The 22,331-nt window shown below is 46.7% G+C and overlaps 1 protein-coding gene across 1 annotated transcript in view; it reads left to right on the top strand.

Moving 5' to 3' along the window:
• Window positions 1-22,331, top strand: part of bsnb (bassoon (presynaptic cytomatrix protein) b) — an 88,432-nt gene that overhangs the window by 60,616 nt on the left and 5,485 nt on the right. The window contains exons 5-8 of the mRNA XM_056274013.1: window positions 11,158-11,452; window positions 11,483-11,982; window positions 13,513-15,794; window positions 15,849-19,917. Coding sequence (XP_056129988.1) covers window positions 11,158-11,452; window positions 11,483-11,982; window positions 13,513-15,794; window positions 15,849-19,917 — 7,146 coding nt within the window. The remainder of the gene's footprint in view (window positions 1-11,157; window positions 11,453-11,482; window positions 11,983-13,512; window positions 15,795-15,848; window positions 19,918-22,331) is intronic.

Raw genomic sequence — 22,331 nt, forward strand, 5'->3', positions numbered from 1 at the left:
TCATATGATATTGAAAAACGAGAGAGTTTAGGCGGGGCGGGGTGTGATGCATGTTACTTTGGTTCCGTTTATTGTGGCGTTTTATGACTCCAGGTGCTCAGAGAGAGGGAAAACCTGGCACATCCATCCATCATCCATCCATTATCCATCCATTATCCAACCCGCTTATCCTGCTCTCAGGGTCATGGGGGGTGGGGTGGGGTGCGGGGAGATGCTGGAGCCTATCCCAGCAGTCATCGGATGCCTATATTTTGTAATATTGCCATGTTTTTTTTTCTTATTTTAATCAGCCCCCTTGATTTGTGGTTGGAGCTTGCTCACGGCTGACTCTCGGCAGCCTCCGGAGGTGTTGTTCTGCGGCTCCCGTCCTCACTTTTGGCTGTGTCACAAAGACCCCCCCCCCCCCGAGAACCCCCAAAAAATGAGCTCTTTTCTGCGCTCGTCGTTTTGGGAAACAGTGCAGAGGAAATGTGCTGTGGTAATGAGCTGCAGGGACGATCAGACTTGCAGGTGTGTTTTGCTGCTCTAAATGACAAGCTGACATTTCGTGCTCACAGCTGGTGGCGTGGTTCCTGTCGGAGGCCCCGTGTGGGGTGTGGGGGGGGGGGGGGGGGGAGGAGGCCCGCTGTGAACTGATTGGCAGTAAGAGATGAACGCCGGGGTTGTGTGCATGTGCAGCTAGGTATGTGTTTGACGGCCAACATACCAGAATGACACAGTGAGTGTGTGTGTCGAGAGAGAGAGAGAGAGAGAGAGAGAGAGAGAGAGAGAGAGAGAGAGAGAGAGAGCGAGAGAAACGGGGGGGGGGTTGCTTCGCTTGTTTATAACCTGTTCTAAACCCACGTGACGCGCTGTCTCCTTCGTCGTGTAATGGTAATGGGAGCGGTGACAGATGGCGCAGAAGAGTTTTGACGCGGGTTATGAATATGTAGATCAACGACAGCGATTTGCCCAAATCTGTCTGCCTCCCTGTGCCCACATATTGTTACTCTATTCTGCGTGGTTTTTGTTTTTTTTGTGTTTTTTTTCTTTTGTCGTTTTGTGCATGTCTGGGTGTGTGCACTCCTATGAGGCTGCATCCCCATACTCCATGTGATTCTCCTCTCTCTGGCGCCCTCTATGGGTAGAAAATGTAAACGCTTTCTACGCCGCCCTCCACTCATATAGTAGGGTATAGCTCCGTTATCTGAACCCCCTTACCTGAACGAACCCCTTACCTGAACCTAGATTTTACTTTGGCTGATTGGCTGTAGGGTCGTATGGCGTTAAGGGCAGAAATGCATGACAGCTGATATTTGGCTTCTGACCCTTTTTATGACGTCACGAGTGTACTTTTTTACATGACTGTTACCTACAAGCACACATGCAAGCTTTCATACACTAACACACACACACACACACACACACACACACACACACACACACACACACACACACACACACACACACACAGCGATACACATACAGTGTTGTGAGCGACTGGGGCCTTCGTGTCCAAGCGAGCTGCTGTGCGTTGCGAGAGCAGGATCAATCTCTCTGACCTTTTCCCTCGAGCGAACCCGCGGGGTTCAGTCTCTCATTATTTGAAAGCGAAAGGGCAGCGTTTCCGTCCCGTAGCTGACTGGAGGAAGTACCACCGTCCCGCTGGGGGCGTTCGCCGTATCGACAGCTATTGTCTCCCGTGCGTGCCAAAGTTAGATCCGGACGCTCAGCATCTGCCCACTCATGGCACTTTGAAAACTGGCAAGTCAGACGTTTCTAAGAGAAATGTTTTAAAGGAGAATTTGCATGCGCCATTACCATAATCTTGAACAGCCGAGTCAACGAAGGAGTTTTCCTCAAAGCTGCTCATTGCCTCCGCGAGGGACACTGTGGCAGCACCCGAGCTGATTTCCCATGGGCGTGGCGCATACCTTCGCTAAAGGGATCAGCCGACTTCCACCCAGTAGTGGAGGGAAGAGTCTGAAAAGAGCCAGTCCAGTAATCACGGTGACATAGACTCCACACCAACAACGGCCAATATGTTTTCCCCAGAGTGTCTCTGAGCAAGACATTGAAGTCAAGTGTGTTTTGCATAGCCCTAAATCACTGTTGCAGTCTCAGAGGGCTGCCATCACATTACACTCTGCAAAAACAGATACAGTAAACGACAAGTCACGACACCACCTCTCCTTAGAAACTGGATGGAAGACCTGCCTTCTGGCTCGCTGTACTTTGCAGTGGAAGGAAGTGTGAATGGCAGACAGTGGTGGTTACATAAGTCTTTAGGCTGGTGGTGTTAACCTGCTGCTGACTAACGACATAATCTCACCAGCAAGCTGAACCCACTCCCTCCATGAATGACCCCACACACTAGTCTCGCACACACACACACACTCACACTCACACACACATACACGCGCACACACATGCACACACACGCATGCAAATATATACTCGCACACACGCATGCACATACACACGCACGCATGCACACACACGCATGCACGCACATGCTCATACACACGTGCGCAGACACACGTGCACACACACACATGCATGCACACACACACACTCACCCACACATCCACACACACTGACACACACATGCACACACACATGCACGCACGCTGCTCCACCCCCTCTGCCGATACGGGGAGGGCTGTAGACTACCACCCTCCGATACACATGGAGTCGCCAGCCACTTCTTTTCACCTGACAGTGAGGAGTTTCACCAGGGGGACGTAGCGTATGGGAGGATCACACTATTCCCCTCAGTCCCTCCCTCCCGAATAGGCACCCCGACCGAGAAGAGGAGGCAGTAGTGTAGTGACCAGGACACATACCCACGTCCGGCTTCCCACCCGCAGACACAGCTAATTGTGTCTGCAGGGACGCCCGATCAAGCCGGAGGTAACACTGGGATTCGAACCGGAGATCTCCGTGTTGGTAGGCAACGGAATAGACCGCCACGCTACCCGGACGCCCATATAAAAAATTAAAACTTTATTTCAGTTCAGTTCTATATTTGAACAGTATGTCCCCCTGGTAAAACTGAGTCCTCTGCGGGCCATGTAGCACAGATGCCCACTATGGGCTAGTCGGCCGGTTTGTCTTGTTCTCACGGTCCATTATGGACCGTCTCAAAGGTACGCAGGCTCTGACCGCCTTTTGATACGGGCCTGCCCCCCCCCCCACACACACACTGTGTGGTGAGCCTGAGAGCGCACGGCCTACATCACTCACGGCTACGCTAGCCAAAGCACTCGACATGAATAATTTGCTGCTCCCAGCTCCGGTTTGGCCCCGCTCCTCACTGCCGTTCTCCTTCCTACACAGGCACGTTGTGCTGATTCAGGAGCGAACAGCGGAGTTTGGCAGCGTGAAACCGACAGGAAGAAGCCCACTCTGTGACACAAACAAACAATAAAGCCTATTTGCATCCCATTAGAAGTTCCCTTAGGGAAGTGGTCCCGCAAATCAGAACGAGTGACTGGACCAGTTCTGCAAGTTTGGAGGAAGGTAGAGCGAGTCTTTGTATGCTGACAGAGATATAATAATAATAACTATTTATTTATATAACATGTTATCAAGAGGAGGGCAGATTTCACCATCAAATTCAGCGTGTGTGTGTTTGTGTGTGTGCGCACGTGCTTATTTTGTTTTGCAAAGGTTCTCTGCAAAATGTGTGGCATATTGTTGTGTTGCATCATTAATTCCATCTTTGTCGTGCACCTTCACATCACCAAACACGCACAATTATTTCCTGACGTTCCTCCCTGACTCCCTCTCCTTTTTTTTCTTCTTCATCACATGAAGCAAGCAGCACAGATGGTTAGTTCTGAGAGCACTGTACCCGTTTATATTTAGCTTCTCAGTAGCTCGCTTGAGAGAGATGAAAACAAAGCGTGTGTGTGTGTGTGTGTGTGTGTGTGTGTGTGTGTGTGTGTGTGTGTGTGTGTGTGTGTGTGTGTGTGTGTGTGTTTGGCGTGCTAGTGACTCCCTCCACACACACCAGCCAACGGAGCCCTGTAGGATTTGGACACAGTAATAGGGACTCGTCAACGCGTGGCGCTGGCTTGTTATTACACTAATATTAGCAGGAAACAGTTTTCTCAGAATTACCGACCACGTTTGAACCTTCGCCACGTTTCCTCTCTCCGCTTATGTCGCGTGGCGTTCGAGTCTGTTATCGCGAGGCGCAGTTGTCAGTTGGTCATGCGAGATGTGCCGTTATCACAGCATCCGTGTGCAGAAATATATACTTTGCGTTCCCCTGCCAAACCTCTGGCAACGTCTTCTTCTACCGCCTTTGCTGACAGCTGCAAACCTCAGTCATAGGGTTACTGCGTGCAGGTGGGGTTGCCCAGCTGTCCCATGAAGGACCGTCCCATAACGGGAGAGTTGTGTTGAAGCTGTACGGGGTGTATTTTGTGCCGTATCTTTGAGAATTAAATCAGTGCAGGCATACGGGAGGGGAGAGATACGGGTTAGATTGTTAAGATTGCTCAATTATGGACAAATTGCACGAGATTGAAGGATCCCCTCCATCTCTGGTACTTCTTAGCCTGTGATTCAGTGTCCCACTATGTCTCTGTCTCTCTCTCTCTCTGTCTCTCTCTCTCTCTCAAGGAAAGAAAATGTGCTCACAAGATAATCAGCATATGTCAATCTAGATAAGAAACACAACCAATACCCCCCACCCCGTATAGTATTTTCAGCTGCTACAGGCTGAATAATATGGCAGCTAAGTATGAATTAAACGTTTTCTTTACAGTAAGGTGTTTGTGGCATAACATTTAGAGAAGTCCATGGTACCAGGCAGGTCAGGGAAAGAGAGCGAGACAGATAGACAGAAAGACAGACAGACAGACAGACAGAGTCAGATATAAGCAGAGTACAAGAGAGGAGAAAGTGAGAATCTATCTATCTATCGATCGATCGATCGATCTGTCTGTCTGTCTGTCTGTCTGTCTGTCTGTCTGTCTGTCTGTCTGTCTGTCTGTCTGTCTGTCTGTCTGTCTGTCTGTCTGTCTGTCTGTCTGTCACTGGGATTAAAGGTGAGGCATTCCTTTAAACCATCTTTCTCTTTTGTTCTATCTCTAACTTTAATTATTTCTCCTCATTCTTCTCTACCTCTCTCTTCCTCTCTTCTTCCACGGCACCTTTCCCTTTTCACCTCCCCTACTTCTCTCTCCAGTATTGCCATACGTACAGGAGCTCTCTCTCTCTCTCTCTCTCTCTCTCTCTCTCTCTCTCTCTCTCTCTCTCTCTCTCTCTCTCTCTCTCTCTCTCTCTCTCTCTCTCTCCCTCTCTCTCTCTCTCTCTCTCTCTCTCTCTCAAGCAAGTTCGACTTGTGGTCTACAAACATCTGATTGATGCCCTGGCTGATGAAACCCTTTGCAGTGCGTGTGATAGGCAAACCAGAGAGGGGCTTAAGGGGGCCTGGGGTTCCCCGATGTCGACACAGTGAAGCACTGCGTAGGAAGGGGGTAACTTAGCTCCTTTCATCTAGCAACAGTAATAAATGAGATGCCTACTCCAGATGACTGGTAGACACGAACTTCTCCGGATTCAGTTCAGCCACCGGTGCACAGGCGCCGTGATGCTGTAAGGGCACGGAGATATGGGCCGCAGCACAAGTAAACTGGAGTGAAATGAAGCAACATCGCTGAAAAAGAGGAAACCATTAGTAGAAGAAAGAAACGTTGCCAAGAGGGACGGCAAAGTCTGCCGGAGCAGTTTCTCGAGCTAAGCGGGGCCAATAGGCTGGAGAAGTGGGCCAAGCCGCTGGTTCCCTGAAGAGTTTTTCCCATTCAAACCACCCGCGGGAAACTGTGATTTTGACGATTACCGCGACGATACTCAACACAGACACACAAGAGTCTCCTGGACGATTAAGTGATACCACAGGGTTGTTTTGTGGCCTTTGGTTATAAAGGTTTCGATTTCATTTCTGAGAAATCACGTTTTTTTAGTCTGTTCAGTATGTCAGAAACTACAGTACCCATGAGCCTCAGTGGCGGTCACTGTGGGGAATCTACCGCTTCTTCATAAAACGAGTCAAAGGAAATTGGTAAAATGCACATCGGGGTGTTTCAGACTGGCAGCAGCAGTCAGGAATAAAACAAGTCACCATACTTCTGGCAGCCGAACTGATGAAAATGACTGCTGGGTTATTTTAGCTGAAGAGTTTCGCAAGCTACAAAGCTTCGCCAATGCAGGCGGCAGAGTTTTAAGTTCCATGATTGGATGTGTCTAAAGCCCAATGCACACTGGGACTCGTAGTTAATTTATCTATTATGTACTCAGGCTTGTCCTTTTGACTTCTTTTTTCAAGAAACCGGAATTTCTTTCAGCGCGGTTGTCATACTGACGATTCAACGACCATCGAGTTTGCGAGGTTCACGACCACCCCGCTGTTAGAAATGGACGGCCTGTCACATGACGTTGTCTACGGGAAAATTAATGGATTTTGTTCTCCCAGGAAACAAGGCCCCATGAAGTAACTTCCTCCACTTCCACTTCTCCACTCCAAAGAAAGCCAAGACGGCAAGAAGAGGACAAAGTCTTTCATATTTCCCCTTTGTCCTCCCCAATTATACTTGGCCAATTACCCCCACTCTTCCGAGCTGTCCCGGTCGCTGCCCCCCCCCACCCTGAGCCCCCCGTCAATCTGGGGAGGGCTGCAGACTACCACAGGTCTCCTCTGATACATGTGGAGTCGCCAGCCGCTTCTTTTCACCTGACACCGACGAGTTTCACCAGGGGGATGTAGCGTATGGGAGGATCACACTATTCCCCCCCCCCACTGAACAGGCGCCCCGACCGACCAGAGGAGGCACTAGCGCAGCGACCAGGACACATACCCACAGCCAGCTTCCCACCCGCAGACACGGCCAACTGTGTCTGGGGACGCCCAGCCAAGCCGGAGGTAACATGGAGTCTCGATCTGGCGATCCCCGTGTTGGTAGGCAACGGAATAGACCGCCACGCCACCCAGACACCCGAGTGCAAAGTCTTGAGATCAAGCCTAGGAAAAGCTTTTGGACCTCAGATGTGCTGTCTGCTCAGAAAAAAAAACTTCTCTCAGACATATTCACTTGGGATGGAAACTTAGCTTTGCCCAAAGAGGATACTTGACAGCGGCGTTTGAACCGAGTTGGATGTCTTGATAAGCTCCCGGGAGAAGGGGGAAAGGGAGTTTCTGAAAAGGAAGTTGAGGTCTGAGATAAGTAACCTTGCTAGCAAGTGAGTGTGGATTAGGTGCTGACTTATAGCAGCGGTGTGTTTCCTGGTTGAAATTCTGCACAGACCGCCTCAGCCTGCCATAGTTGCAATGCACAAATGTGCTTTCAAAGGGTGTGTGTGTGTGCCCACCTTCTGCACCTGCATGTGAACAGTATGTTCAGGTAGAAACACGTGTTCTTTGAAGCATCTGCTGTCCAAGTGTTATGTTACAGTGTGTTATGTTACAGTGTGTTATGATAGTGTGTTATGTTACAGTGTGTTATGATACTGTGTTATGATACAGTGTGTTATGTTACAGTGTGTTCTGCTGCGGTTCTGCAGAATGTTTTGCCACCTGACGTTATGAAATTAGATCAGGACCCTGAGGACACACGGGCCTCGTATAATGATGGAGAAAACACAAATAACAGATTTTTCTGTTTCTCTCTCTCTCTCTCTCTCTCTCTCTCTCTCTCTCTCTCTCTCTCTCTCTCTCTCTCTCTCTCTCTCTCTCTCTCTCTCTCTCTCTCTCTCTCTCTCTCTCTCTCTCTCTCTCTCTCTCTCTGCTGTCTCGCTGTGTGTCTCTCACTCTTTCTCACTCTATCCCTTCAATTTGTCATGCAAAAGTATTCCAACGCGCCCCTATGCGTTCTGATCAGTCCGCTACGTGGTTTTGGTGTGAGAAGAGAAATGGTGGTGTTATTGGGGACTTGTCTGTCAAGCACTGGTCTGTAGATTAGGACGACCTATAAAGCTGTCAGGATGTCTCTTGGTGACTAAACAATTCTCACTCTTCGTTTGCCTCTCACCTCTCGCTCAGAACCAGACGCCCCCCCTTTTTCTCCCCAATCGTACCCGGCCAATTACCCCACTCTTCCGAGCTGTCCTGGTCACTGCTCCACCCACTCTGCTGATCCGGGGAGGGCTGCAGACTACCACATGCCTCCTCCCATACAAGTGGAGTCACCAGCCGCTTCTTTTCACCTGACAGTAAGGAGTTTCACCAGGGGGATGTAGCGCGTGGCAGGATCACACTATTCCCCCCCAGTCCGGTCCCCCCCCCCAAACAGGCGCCCCAGAGGAGGTGCTAGTGCAGCGACCAAGACACACACCCACACCCGGCTTCCCACCCGCAGACACAGCCAGTTGTGTCTGTAGGGACGCCCAACCAAGCCGGAGGTAACACGGGGATTCGATCCGGCGATCCCCGTGTTGGCGGGCAATGGAATAGACTGCTACACTACCTGCATGCCCCCAGACCTTTTTTTTTCCTGTGTGTCAGACCAACCTGTCACAAACCTGTCTTGCATTTACCTACTTCCATGTCAAAATTCCCTTAAAATGTCAGAATCCTAGTTTCGTTCAAAAGTTGTGTGTGATTGTCGGAATATGCTGAAAACAATTATTCTCAGATAGAGAGGGGGTACAATTTAAGAGGAAAATTGAATTTTAAGAAACACTGTGTTCGTACCGGGCGGCACGGTGGCGCAGTGGTTTGCGCGGTCACCTCACAGCAAGAAGGTCCTGGGTTCGAGCCCTGGGGTAGTCCAACCTTGGTGGGTCATCCTCTGTGTGGCGTTTGCATGTTCTCCCTGTGTCTGTGTGGGTTTCCTCCGGGGGCTCCGGTTTCCTCCCACAGTCCAAAAACATGTAGGTCAGGTGAATCAGCCATACTACATTGTCCCTAGGTATGAATGGGTGTGTGTGTGTGGCGGCCTGTCCAGGGTGTCTCCCCAACTGCTGCCCAATGACTGCTGGGATAGGCTCCAGCATCCCCGTGACCCTGAGAGCAGGATAAGCGGTTCAGATAATGGATGTATAGATGGATGTATTCGTACCACTCGCAGAAGTATGTGTATTTCAGACTGTGGGGTAAGTTTGTTGAATGGTAGATGAAGAACTCAGTGAGAGCACAAGTTTAAATCAATTCAAAAAGAGGTACAAAACATATTTTAAAGAGGTTCAAGGATGAGGAGGAAGTCTTGCTCCTCTCCTGACCGTGACACCCATGGTGGATGCTGTTATTGTTGTTTCTTGGAAATAATTTCTTTCTTTTTTTGTTTTTGTTCTATTGTTTTTATTGCTTTTGTTATTATTTTTTTATTGAGTCGTTGTGAGATAGTTATTGAGAATGACACAGTCTGATGTGTATAAAAACTAAGTTTATTATTTAGGTTTATTAACTGAGCATTAGCAAGGGGGCAGGAAATGATAAGTAGTAACTTCCTCCTGCTCCTTTTCGAACATATAATTTTTGTTGGAATCTCTATTGAGAATTCCTGTTGAATTCTTCTGGTTTTATTTTTATCATTTGTTGTTGGGTTTTTTTGTGTTTTATTTATGCTTGGTCATTTTGTCTTTTGTTTTGCATGTTCGAAATAAAGACATTTGAATTTGAGTTTGAAAAAATAACGGGGCACTTAAATGACTTGGACGGCACTTAAATGGACTTTTGAGCTGCGGTGGGTGAAGACGTCCTTTGAGAGGGTCATTTAACACCGGCATGGTTTTTATTTATCCATCCGTCCTCTGTGTTTCCTTGTGTGAGGTAGGACAGCAATGAAAGCGGTGATGTATTGGGCAGGTGCTAATCAGTTGTAAAAGAGATTATGAGGTCATTGTTTTTTTTGTACGAGTCTGTGACACAGCAACACCATTTGTCGGGCTATGTTAGCATAGAAACCAAGTGTGGGGGCATCCGGGTAGTATGGCGGTCTAGTCCACTACCTACCAACATGGGGATCGCCGGATCGAATCCCCGTGTTACCTCCGGCTTGATCTGGAATCCTCTACAGACACAATTGGCCGTGTCTGCCGGTGGGAAGCTGGATGTTGGTGTGTGTCCTGGTCGCTGCACTGGCGCCTCCACTGGTCGGTCGGGGGCGCCTGTTCAGGGGGGAGGGGGAACTGGGGGGGAATAGCGTGATCCTCCCATGCGCTACATCCCCCTGGTGAAACTCCTCACTGTCAGGTGAAAAGAAGCGGCTGGTGACTCCACATGTATCGGAGGAGGCATGTGGTAGTCTGCAACCCTCCCCCAGATCGGTAGAGGGGGTGGAGCAGCGACCGGGATGGGGTAAAGATAGGGGTAATTGGCCAAGTGCAATTGGGGAGAAAAAAGGGGGGGGAATCCCCCTAGAAAAGAAGAAAAAGAAACCAAGTGTTATGTCACAGGCATGGTGTTTTAGTCTCTCTGTCCAGCTTTCATAACCTGTGATAAGACCTTTTTCTGCCACTGAGCGTCCTCGTTGATCCACTGCCTTTAACTGGAATTGAATGTTTGTGTTAATATCCTGTGTTTGGTGGGGTTTTGCGCTAGATTTTTAGCGGTGTCTGGGTCTGTCACTATCTTCAAGGATAGGGTTCAGGGAATAGAAATGTGAAGGACAAACGCTCTCACCCTGCCCATGCTGATGAGTGGGACGCTGAGGCTTCCACTATGGTCTGGTTGCAGTCGGACCCTGTGTCTACAATCTAATAACAGATGTGTTCATTTGTATTCACACACAGCACTATTCCACCGTGTGTACTTGCTTTCAAAGTGCTTAAGACTGCCGGATGATTAAGTCTTCTCTTAGAGATGAAAGACTTTTTTTGGACAGGCTTTTAAATATTCAGTTGTTCAGACTCACTAGACTCAGACCTTGGCTTTCTAAGACCCATTATGAAACACAAACTTAATAATCTAATCTAATTTAATGTAATTTCAGAACAGTAGCTACACTATACTACACTATCCTACACTATATTTATATTGGACATCAATCTTTGTCTATTTGCAGCACAACCATTAATGATGTATGATATTTAATCACAAAATTTTTTACAGTCGTATTTTGTATTTCCTTTAATAACAGAGTTAAGTATGAGAGACCAACGCACTTTCTCAAACTAATATATTTTCAGATCCTTTGACTATTTTTTTTTGTGCTTCTGCTTGGTTTTCAGAAGAAAGAATGGCTATGCTTGAACTGCCAGACCCAGAGGGCTCTGTCAGGAAACTTAGGAGATGCTCCTGCCCCTGTTACACAGCCAACGGGATCCCCCCGGACACCTGCCCCCGCCAATCAACAACCACCTCAACAGAAAGAGACCAGCCAACTCGCAGGGCACAGGCCCACAGGTCCCCAACAGCAGCAGAAACCACCGGGTGCCCAAGTAAGTGGCCATCTCTCTTCTGTCAAACAGGCTGGGCCTACCTCTCAAAACAAGGGCCCCACCCAATCCTCTTCTCAAACTAAAGGTCCCAGTCAGCCTTCTCCACACCTTAAAGGTTCCTCCCAACCTTCCCCTCAAAGCAAGGGCCCTACCCCACCCTCTTCTCAAAATAAGGGACCCTCTCCTCAAGTGAAAGGCCCGAGTCAAGCTCATGCTCATGCTCATAGTAAAAGCCCTACTCAGTCTGTTAACCAAGCAAAGGGCCCTAGCCAACCCAAAGGGCCTACTCATACAAAGGGATCTTCCCAGACTTCTGGTCAGAGTAAAGGGCCATCTCATACCTCTAGTGCCAAGTCTTCATCCACCCCTGGTAAAGCAGCACCTGGCTCTGCCAAAGCCTCTTCTGCCCCTGTAAAAGCAGGAGCTACCCAACCTAAACCCACAGGTAACAGCCAGACCCGGAAACAGCAACAAAGTCAAGAGAAGAGTAAAGTCACTTCTAAATCTCTAAAGGAAGAAGTCAAGGCCTCATCAAAGAAGGCAGTGTCAGAGGGTATCACTTCATCAAAGGATGTGAAGATGACTGAAGACTCACAGAAGATGAGACACCATGAAGTGAGCTACCTGCAACTTCTTCGCCTTCACCTGTTGATCTTGATTTACCACTTTATTTTGAATTATGTATTGTTCCATTCCAGTAGTTTAAACCACTACTCATTGTAATCATTGTCATCATTATCATCATCGTCATCACATATTTGTGTTTGCCTCCTTTATCGCATTTTTCTTCTTATTTCTTCTATTGTCCTCCCCCTCCTACTCCTTCTTTTTATTTGTCTTGTTCTTTTTCTTCTCCTACTTCTTTATCTTGGTCTCCTTTTTTCTTCTTTTTCTCCTACTTCTTCTCCAGCTTCTTTTTCTTCTTTGCATTTATCAGCTCAGTTACCCCCCACCACATTCATTCTGATGGTATCATCCCAGTTCAATGTCAAAATCACCACAAAATCATTATGATTCAGTTATCAATATTTTGACATCATCATCTGCTGTAGTAATAAATATATCATGAAATATCACAATTTAAGCTCTATCATAGAGCCATTTATCATCAAGAACATCATCATTGTCATTGTGTTATCATTGCATATCATTACATTTTACTTTCCACCTCCTGCAGTTCCTTTATACCCATTTTATTTTCGTTTACCCAATGCAAGTTTTTTATTCCATGTGACTATCTGTGACGAGGTCATTTCAGATATTTTGAGCATGTTCATGGATTCTCATTATTCTTCAACTGTTAGAAGAATGCGATGGAGAATGCATCAAAGATGGCTATCAAGCATGTAACTAAATGGCATTTGTCTGTAAATGTTTGTATATTCAGCTGTCTGTTGTATTCACATTTTGTCAGTTTATTTAGCCATCTATGTGTATATTATATGACGGGCAAATTCAACCCAAAATAGATAAAATGTAGACAGGAGGTTTTATCTCCTTTGTACTTAAATTTGTACTTAAATTACATTTGTACTTAAATTAAATTGAATTCTTCAAAACCAAATTTGTTTATCTAAACTGTTATATTCTTCTGGGTTTTTGCTATTATTTGAAAACTAAAAAGAAAAAAATCGATATTTATTTAGTGTCTTTCCCATTGAAAACAGTGTATTGGATTTGTGTTGCTTTATGGGAACTATTGATGAAGTCCGGACATGGAAATATTTCTGAGCTCTTTAACTTCATAAACCTAACCCTTCTGGAGCCTGCTGCTGCACACAGTAGGTATAGTTCACACTTTCGCAAGCAATATTTTGATCAAAAAGACAATGTAGTTGGGTTGATTTTACCTGTATGTGTTAATATTTTTGGTGTGTTGATAAGAGTAGTGTCTTTGCAATTATTTTCTAATGACTTGTTAGAATGGCATTACAGACTGTGAAGACTTTTCTGTTTAAGGTCCAGTGCTTTTATTCAAACCCCTGTTATCTTTGAAATGAATGTTCATAAAAGTGTCACTGCTGATGAGTGGGATATAAAGGGTGCACTGAGGCTTGTAATAGATATTGCCAGAAGTTAATACAGGAAAAAAATTAAGTGTTTTTTGCGCCTGACTTTTTCCTCTCTTTTCCTTTCTTTCCTCAGGATTCCAACAAGTCAAGCATGCACAGTCTAAGTGACACAGGCTATTCCTCTGATGGGATCTCCGGCTCCTTGGGGGAAATCACAGGCCAGATCCGGGAGGATGGAATCAAACTCAGTGAAAGAGGTGCTTCAAGTCCGTCTGAGATCACCAAGCTGGAGAGCTCCATGAGGCCCCTGCTTGAGTCAAAGACAGCCTCAGACCAGCAGCAGAGACCACACTCACTGTCTGTTGGACAGGACCAGGAGTATAACTCTGATGAAGATGCAGCAAGGGAAGAGTCAGAGGATGACCTCAGCTGTAAACTGCGTCATGACTATGTGGAGGACAGCAGTGAGAGCGGTCTCTCACCATTACCACTCAGGCAGAAGAAATCACATAAAGATTTAACAGATGAGGAATTCATGAGGAGGCAAATCATGGAGATGAGTGCTGATGAAGAAGAGACAGAGGAATATGGAACCCAAAAAACCAAAAGGGGACATAAAACCAGTGGTGATTTGGGAAAGGAGAGACGACGGCTCACTCAACAATCTAATAGTTTTGAAGAGGAAACCAAGGGGTCAGATAGTGTTTATAAAGGAAATGAAGATGATGAAGGCATGGTTGCCTCTCAAGGAGGACTTCGACGATTTAAGACCATTGAACTGAACAACACCAATAGTTTCAGCCGAGATATGGAGCTCAATACAGAACATGACCTCAGAGAACCAGAGCTAGAAATGGAGAGTCTGACTGGTTCTCCTGAGGAGCGATCTAGAGGGGAATATTCATCCACTCTACCTGCCACTACCCCAAGCTACACCTCTGGAACATCACCTACATCTGTGTCATCCATGGAGGATGACAGTGACAGCAGCCCTAGTCGCAGAGCAAGACTTGAGGAGGCCAAGCAGCAAAGGAAAGCTCGACATCGTTCCCATGGTCCCCTGCTGCCCACTATCGAGGATTCATCTGAGGAAGATGAGCTGAGGGAGGAGGAGGAGCTTCTCCGAGAACAGGAGCAGATGAGAGATCTGGAGCAGCAGAGGATTCGCAGCACAGCTAGGAAAACAAAGAGGGACAAAGAGGAACTGCGGGCACAGAGACGCAGGGAAAGATCCAAAACTCCCCCCAGTAATCTCTCTCCAATAGAAGATGCATCACCAACAGAGGAATTGAGACAGGCAGCAGAGATGGAGGAGCTTCATAGATCCTCATGCTCTGAATATTCACCCTCCATGGACTCAGAAGCAGAGGGGTTTGAGATGATTGGTGGAAAGCTCTACAAGTCAGGGAGTGAATATAACCTCCCAACCTTCACATCTGATTACTCTCCTACTGAAAATATATCAAAAACCTCACCACCTGATAAAACATTAAAAAGTGCAGAGGAGGTCTATGAGGAGATGATGAGGAAAGCAGAGCTGATGCACAGGAAAGGGCAACCACTAAACACTCAGCAGAAAGGTGACCCTCTGTCAGTCAGTAAACCACATCTAGAACCTGGGGCTGTTTTAACCCCTGGCTCCAGCCCCACCCAGATTGCTGCACCTGTATCCTTCTCCGCAACTGGAAGTGACCCAAGAATTCTTGCAGCACAGCATTTATCAAAAGAAACACAAAACAGGATGATTACACAGACTGCCAAAATTGGAGGCGTTGTTGGGATTGCCACAACTAAAGCCCAAAGCCATCAACCCATCACAACTGCTCGGCAGGTGGGAAGTGCAGGCTCTGCTGCTGGCAGAGCAGGTTCCCAGGGGCCTACTAAGGCTGCGCCATCTGACCCTGAGTCATCATCCCTTTCCTCCAAAGTATTCTCATATTTCAAGGGTTCCAGCCCCCCACTCTCTCCCACCACTTCTCCTACCCAAAGCCCCACTCCTTTGGCAACACAGCGACACACTGGAGTAGGTAGGCAGCTGCCGTGTCTGCCTGGTAGCCCTGCATCTTCAGCGGTGCCCCATGGTACTCAGGCGTCTCAAAGAGCAGTTTCACCTCGCCTTGCACGACAACAGTCTTCCCAAGAATCACCAGTAATGGTGATAACGCTGGGTTCAGAAACAACCAGTGCTGCCAAACCCCTTACTGTAAATTCCTCCACTTCCCCTTTGTCATCACCAACACAGATCAGTTGTAAGCACTTGTATGGCTCCCAGCCTCCCTCAACAAGTTCCCCAACATCCCCGCAACTACATCCATCACAGAAATCCTCCAAACATTCGTCACAGACAGTCCAAAGTATTGAAAAAATAAATGTTGGTATGGGCACAGTGACCACCACAACCACATATAGCCGTGGATCATTGTCTATGGAAAACATTTCTCTATGTAAAATCTCAAACATTCCTGGAACATCAAAGGTGATAGGACAAAGCCAAAGTGGTAATGTGGTTGACCTAAGAGCCCCAGTGAGGCCTGCCCCGATTATTATGACAGACCAGGGTATGGATTTAACCTCTCTGGCCTCTGACACAAGGAGATATTCACTAGGAGCAGAGCAGCCATCCAGTCGACACACAGCAGTGCAGCCACTTATCATGAACCTGAATGCACAAGAGCAACCACAGATATCTGTATCAACTCCAACCACAGTCAGTGTCACAGTTGCAGCTTCTATGTTCATATCCCCACCTAAGCAACCAGTAGTCTACGGAGATCCGTTACAGAATCGTGTAGATCTGGGACAGGGTGTTGGCTCAGCAGTGTGTCTAACACAGACTAAGCCACCAATTACAGACCCATCTATTCCCAAAATTGATGCCTGCTTGGAAGATTTGGGCATCCAACAGCAACAGCTACAATTACAGCAACAGAAGCTCCTGCAGCAGCAACAGCTCCTTGAACAGCAGCTCCAGCAACATCAGCAGCAATCCTCCTTTGCTCGTTACAACTTAGCAAATCAGGTCCAACCACTGCTGTTGAAAAAAGACCTTGTTGTAAGCCAGACAAGCAGCTCTCAGCCTGTCGTGAGTGTTAGTGCCATTCCAAGGATATCTCCCTTACCCCCACAGTCAGCATCTGGAGCTCCTTCTTCTAATGTCCCACATGAGATCTATAGTGGGGTTGCCTTAGAGTTGAAAAATAAGCCCACAGTAATTAATTTGTCAACAAGTAAACCCCATGTCATGATGGTACAGCTGGATGAGAGCAGCTCCTCCCAAGCAGGTACAGTGACTCAGCTGGTAAAAAAAGAAGAACCACCTCCCGCTCCCCAGATTCTGGATCTCACTGGGCAGCTCAAACCAGAGAACCAAGAGGCTTGTTGTGATGTTGTTTACAAACTGCCCTTTGCTAGTAGCTGTTCGGGATCCTTTGCTCAGAAGCCCACAACAGTGGCATCAGAACATAATCCAACCACTGAACCTTCCCAAGTTGCCCGCCCTCCCCCTGCCCCACACTACAATGACAGTTGCCACCAGCAACAACAGCAAGCACCGCCCACGTTAGGAGTAACAGAGGATCATAAACCTTATCAACCACCAATACTGCCACCAGGAACAATACAACCCTCTATGTCTGACACTAACTTGCCTTCCATGACTGATGCAGATCCTCAGCAACATCAAAGAAATGACCAGCGAGGTCTGGCAGTTGATCTGAGCAGCATGAATCAGGCTTATGAGGGTGGATACCTTGGCATGGGTGCACAGTATGGCTCCTACACTGACTTGCGTCACCAAGGAGATGTTGTGGGCCCTCCATTACCCCTACGTCGATATGGCTCTATGTCAAATATAAATTCCGATTATGGTTACAATCCACGTGACCTAACAGGTAAACAAGACTCTAATTTGGCACAGTACAGTGCAACCACTGCCAGGGAAATCAGTCGGATGTGTGCAGCTCTTAACTCAATGGACCAGTATGGGAGCCGATATGGAAACCCTGAACTTATGCAGTACGGGGCTGGAAGGGGAGGGCCAATGGGTAGGCTCAATCTGCAGCAAAGCCTTGCATCTATAAGAGCCAACCTACTCTATGGTCCTGATGGCAGACCAACAGCCCATGGGCAAACCCTAACTAACCTAATAAATGCTAGACAAGCAAGTATAAGGGCCTTGTACCCTGCTGCTATGAGAGGAGCTGATGGCATGATATACTCCACAATTAACACTCCAATAGCCTCTACCTTGCCAATTACTACTCAGCCTGCCTCTGTCCTACGTCCCATACCAAGAGGAATATACAGACCTTATCCTACAAGTGTAACTGCTGTACCACTGGCAAGCCTTACTAGGTTGCCTCAAGTGACTCCCAGAATGCCTCTATCCACACAGGGACCATACTCTTACCCTCCTTCTAACCAGTATCCTACTTCAGCCCCTGCCCCAGGAAGTGTGCCTGTTACAAGTACCTCCAACCAAGAAACTCCAGTCTACCTTGGGAAGCCTTTAACAAGCATCGCTGCACATACAGCTGCAACCTTGCCACCAACCCAACCTGTTGCTCATTTGGGAGCACAAAATATACAAGCACCTGGTATACAGGCTACTACAATGCAACTTCAGCCTGCGGATCAACACACAGCTCAAACCCAAATACCAACACAGAATGTTAAATCAATCTCTCAAGATCAGGGTCAACCTCAAATTGTACAGCAGGTGCAAGCTCAAATGCAGGCACAATTACAAACACAACAAATGCCCACTCAAACTCAGCCTTTATCTTTGACCCAAGCCCAGCTCCAAATTCAACACATGACACACCCTCAGTCTCAGGTATTAGTACAGCCTCTGGCCCAGACCCAAACCACACCCCAAGCTACTGCTATTGCAGCACCTAGTACCAAACCTTCTCCTCCCATGGATGCACAGAAAGAAAAAGAAGAGGAGAGACTAAGTCAGCAACAAGAGCAGATGCTACAGTTAGAACGAGAGCGAGTGGAGTTGGAGAAGTTGCGGCAGCTGCGCTTACAGGAAGAGCTTGAAAGAGACAGAATGGAGCTTCAGCGACACAGAGAGAAAGAACAGCTGCTTGTCCAGCGAGAGATTCAGGAGCTGCAGTCAATAAAACAGCAAGTCTTACAGCAGCAGCAGGCAGAGCGGGAGACCCAGCTCATTATGCAGAGAGAGCAACTGGCCCAGCAGAGGATGCAGCTTGACCAGATTCAGTCTCTGCAGCAGCAGCTTCAGCAGCAACTGGAGGAGCAAAAGAGGCAGAAGACAGCCGCAGTGGAGGCAGCAGCAGCTGCAGCAGCAGAGGCAGCTGCAGCATCAGCAGCGGCAGCAGCAGCAGCAACATCTGCACAAGGTGCAATACAAGGTGTAGTTGTAGGAGGAGGGCCTCCTCAGAGTTTCATTATATGTGACCAGAGTGGAAGAGTGATCCAACAAGATGGACAAAGTGTTCAGTTCTGGCAGGACGGGCAAGTGGTTCAAGCACTGGTGTCTTCTAGGCCTATTCATAGTTCTGCCTCGGAAATGTCTTTGCGAAGTGATGACCAGGCCGAGTCCAAGATAATGAAAAAACAGAATTCCATGCCACGGCTGAGGGATGGCTCAGAGGAGGACTCAGTGAAGAGGATTGCAGATAGCTGTGTGCAAACAGATGATGAAGATGGAGAGGACAGATTTATTAATAGACGTAGGAGGACCAGGCGGATTGCAGACTGCAGTGTTCAAACAGATGAAGAGGACCAAGGAGAATGGGACCAGCAGCCAGTGAGGCGCAGACGCTCACGCATATCTAAGCACTCTGATCCTACTTCTGACACTAAATCCGACAGCTCAAGCAAAGTGTCTTCCTCAAGTATTGCTATTCAAACAACCAATGACTCCTCATGCCAAACAGAGCCAGATCAGCTAGGAAGGGTTTCACCTGCAATTCACATAACCATGGCAGAGACCTCAAAAGTGGACCTTTTACATTACATAGCTGCCCCTGAAAGGACCCAGAAGGGAGAGAGTCTGGCCTGCCAAACAGATCCAGAGGCCCAGTCTCAAGGTGTGGTTGCCCCTCAGCTTAGTGTGCCTACAACCATCAGTCCATACTCTACTAGTCTACATATGGTGGGCACTAACTCCTCTGATCCAGCTTCTCCACGACTCCAAGGGGTTGCTAAGTTTGAGAGAAGGAAACCAGACCCCTTGGAAATTAGCTATCAGCAGCAACAACAAAATGAGTCTCCGTCTCGCCAGCCTCCCAAATCTCCACAGGTACTATACTCCCCAGTATCCCCGCTGTCTCCTCACCGCATGCTAGAGACAACATTTGCCTCCCAAGAGAAACTCAACAAGGCACATGTCACACCCCAGCAGAAGGCCTTTACTGCTGAATCCCCCCAGCGTCACCAGACCCTCCCCAGGCCCATAAAGAGTGTGCAGCGCTCCATGTCAGATCCCAAGCCCCTCAGCCCCACATCAGAAGACCCTGCCAAGAATAGGTTCTCGCCATACCATCAGCAAGCTCTCTCCAACAGTCAGGTAAAATATTATCATTATTTCATATTTTAAAGTGAATTAACTTAAAAACAATTTACAATGTCACAACATTTTTTCATGATTGTGACCATATAAGGAAAATGAAAATACATTTACAGGAGGTAGCATGCAGAATTACAGAAATGTAGCACCCTCACAACATTCACAGTATGTTCCTTTAAGTAGAGCTACAGTACATTGATCAAAGTGAAAAGTAAATAGGTACTACACATATAGAACATTGATTTAGGCAACATTCATTGCTAAGCCAATGGTAATTTATTATTCAGTCTCATTAAATGTGTGACCAGACTTTTGTGCATTGAGACAACTCTCATTTCTCATACCCCATAGGTATGAGAAAGAAACATTGTGTATTTTTGCCGCCTTCCTTCTGCCCGATAACGTTTTACTTCTGTCAAACAAATCGAGAAGGCTTCACAAAATTACTTCCATGTTATATGAAAACCCAAAAAATTATCATAATTAAATTACCAAATTAAAATTCATATTTTTGTTATAACAACTAAAATCTGCTCTGTATATGGTATGTCTTTTGTCTTTGGAGGGAAAAAACACGACATTTGCATTTTCTTTTTTTGTTCTCATAAGGGCACCACCTATCTCAGCTTCTACAGGTAGACGTTGATTTTGGTTGTCCATCTATGTAGATGAATTATAGCCAATCACCAAATTTTATTTCGAGGATAGTTTTTTCCCCCAGGGTCTGCCTTCTCAGAGCAGTCAGTATTCTATCCCACAACACAACCATATACGTGTATACCACATCAACTTCAGCTAGCCGCGGTGAGTTCAGATGTTCTGTAGATAGGTGCACTAGTGAGGAGTCCCAGCTGGTGCCAGAGGGGAATGGGTGAGGTTTTTTTCTAGGAAAGCGTGTCACATAAGAGTTTCCGGTGCTGATTTGAAGCTCCCACTTGTTTTTATAAAGTGGCTTCCCTGATTTTGAAGTCTGGAAGCATACCAACAATCCTCATCAGCTTCCTCAGCAACCTTCACACATCTAAAGGTCCAGCTCAAAGACCATGGTCGGGGTTTATATTTTTGTTTAGCAAGGCTAATATTAATGGCTATTGCAGCAACTAGCCACAATGTGTAGCTAACACTAGCTAGTTCTAGCCAGCCCCGCTCATCAATTGGCGCAATAACCAGAATGGCTTCGGTTCACAGCTGCTGCTGAAACCTGGGGGTATCCCTGGCTGGTACTGCACAAGTGGGTTTTTTGAATATATGGATTTTTGACTTTTAATATTACTGATTAATGTCAACATAGAAAATACAGTTCGCCATAAGTGCCAGATAATAAGGTTTGGATAATAAAAAGTGTACTATGTATTACCTTGTAACATCCCAGGGAAGTTGACTGAGCATCTCCAAGCAGCTCTGTCAGTTGTCACAACATCATGGGAATGCCCATTCAGCAGTGTGAGGTCTAGATGCCATTTCAGCATAGAGCTAAAAAAAAAAAAAACCGAGAAATAGTCACAATCACTTTCATTTATTTTATTTACACCAAAAGTGAGGAGATTTCAATTTTTGGTCGGACTTTAACCAAGGAGTTAGTTATTAAGATGATTGCATCATGCATTCACCGTACACAGGCGAAATAACTTGGCATGTGGTGAACATTTGTGGCTTATTATCACTTAAAAGTAATGAAGTATTATACCCTACACAATAGAACATCGTAATACATTATGACAAATATAAATGTTAGAACTTAAATAAATGACACTAATGTACTTCAATAATGTTATTCCATATTTCGAAGGGCAACTTAGCCAGGTATTTAACATTTTTAAATGATTGTAGATTAAAAATTAACAAATTTTAATGAGCCATTGTTAGACTCTACTCTTCAGAGGCTTTTAGTTTGATCGGGGAAAAAAATGTAGAAAAGAGAACGGAGCGTCAAGGATAGGATAGGATCCAGTCGAAGAATCGTGTGAATGAACATAGAAGCGTCACATAGGCGCTTGGCATCAGAGAAAGTGACAGAATGTTCTCAGGAGAGCAGCTGGTAATGCCAGGAAAGCATTTCTGTATTATTTTTCTATTTTTTCCTCCTGTGTTTTCTTCTCTTTTATCTGCATTTTTACTCTCCCCTATCTGTCTTTCTGCATCTTTGTGATTCTCTCTCTCTCTCTCTCTCTCTCTCTCTCTCTCTCTCTCTCTCTCTCTCTCTCTCGCTTTCTCTCTCTCGCTTTCTCTCTCTCGCTTTCTCTCTCTCTCTCTTTATCCGTCTATCTGTTTTGCTCTCCCCTCTATATCTGGCAAACCCTTAAGAGATGCCAGGGGGACACACACAATGTGGAAGCATCCTGGCAGTGCCCTGCTGTCCTCCTGCTTGTTAGCAGCTGGTCAAAGTAAATTTATATTCCTTTGCACTCAGTGCA

This window comes from Lampris incognitus, chromosome 2, assembly GCF_029633865.1.
Source record: "Lampris incognitus isolate fLamInc1 chromosome 2, fLamInc1.hap2, whole genome shotgun sequence".
Taxonomy (NCBI): domain Eukaryota; kingdom Metazoa; phylum Chordata; class Actinopteri; order Lampriformes; family Lampridae; genus Lampris; species Lampris incognitus.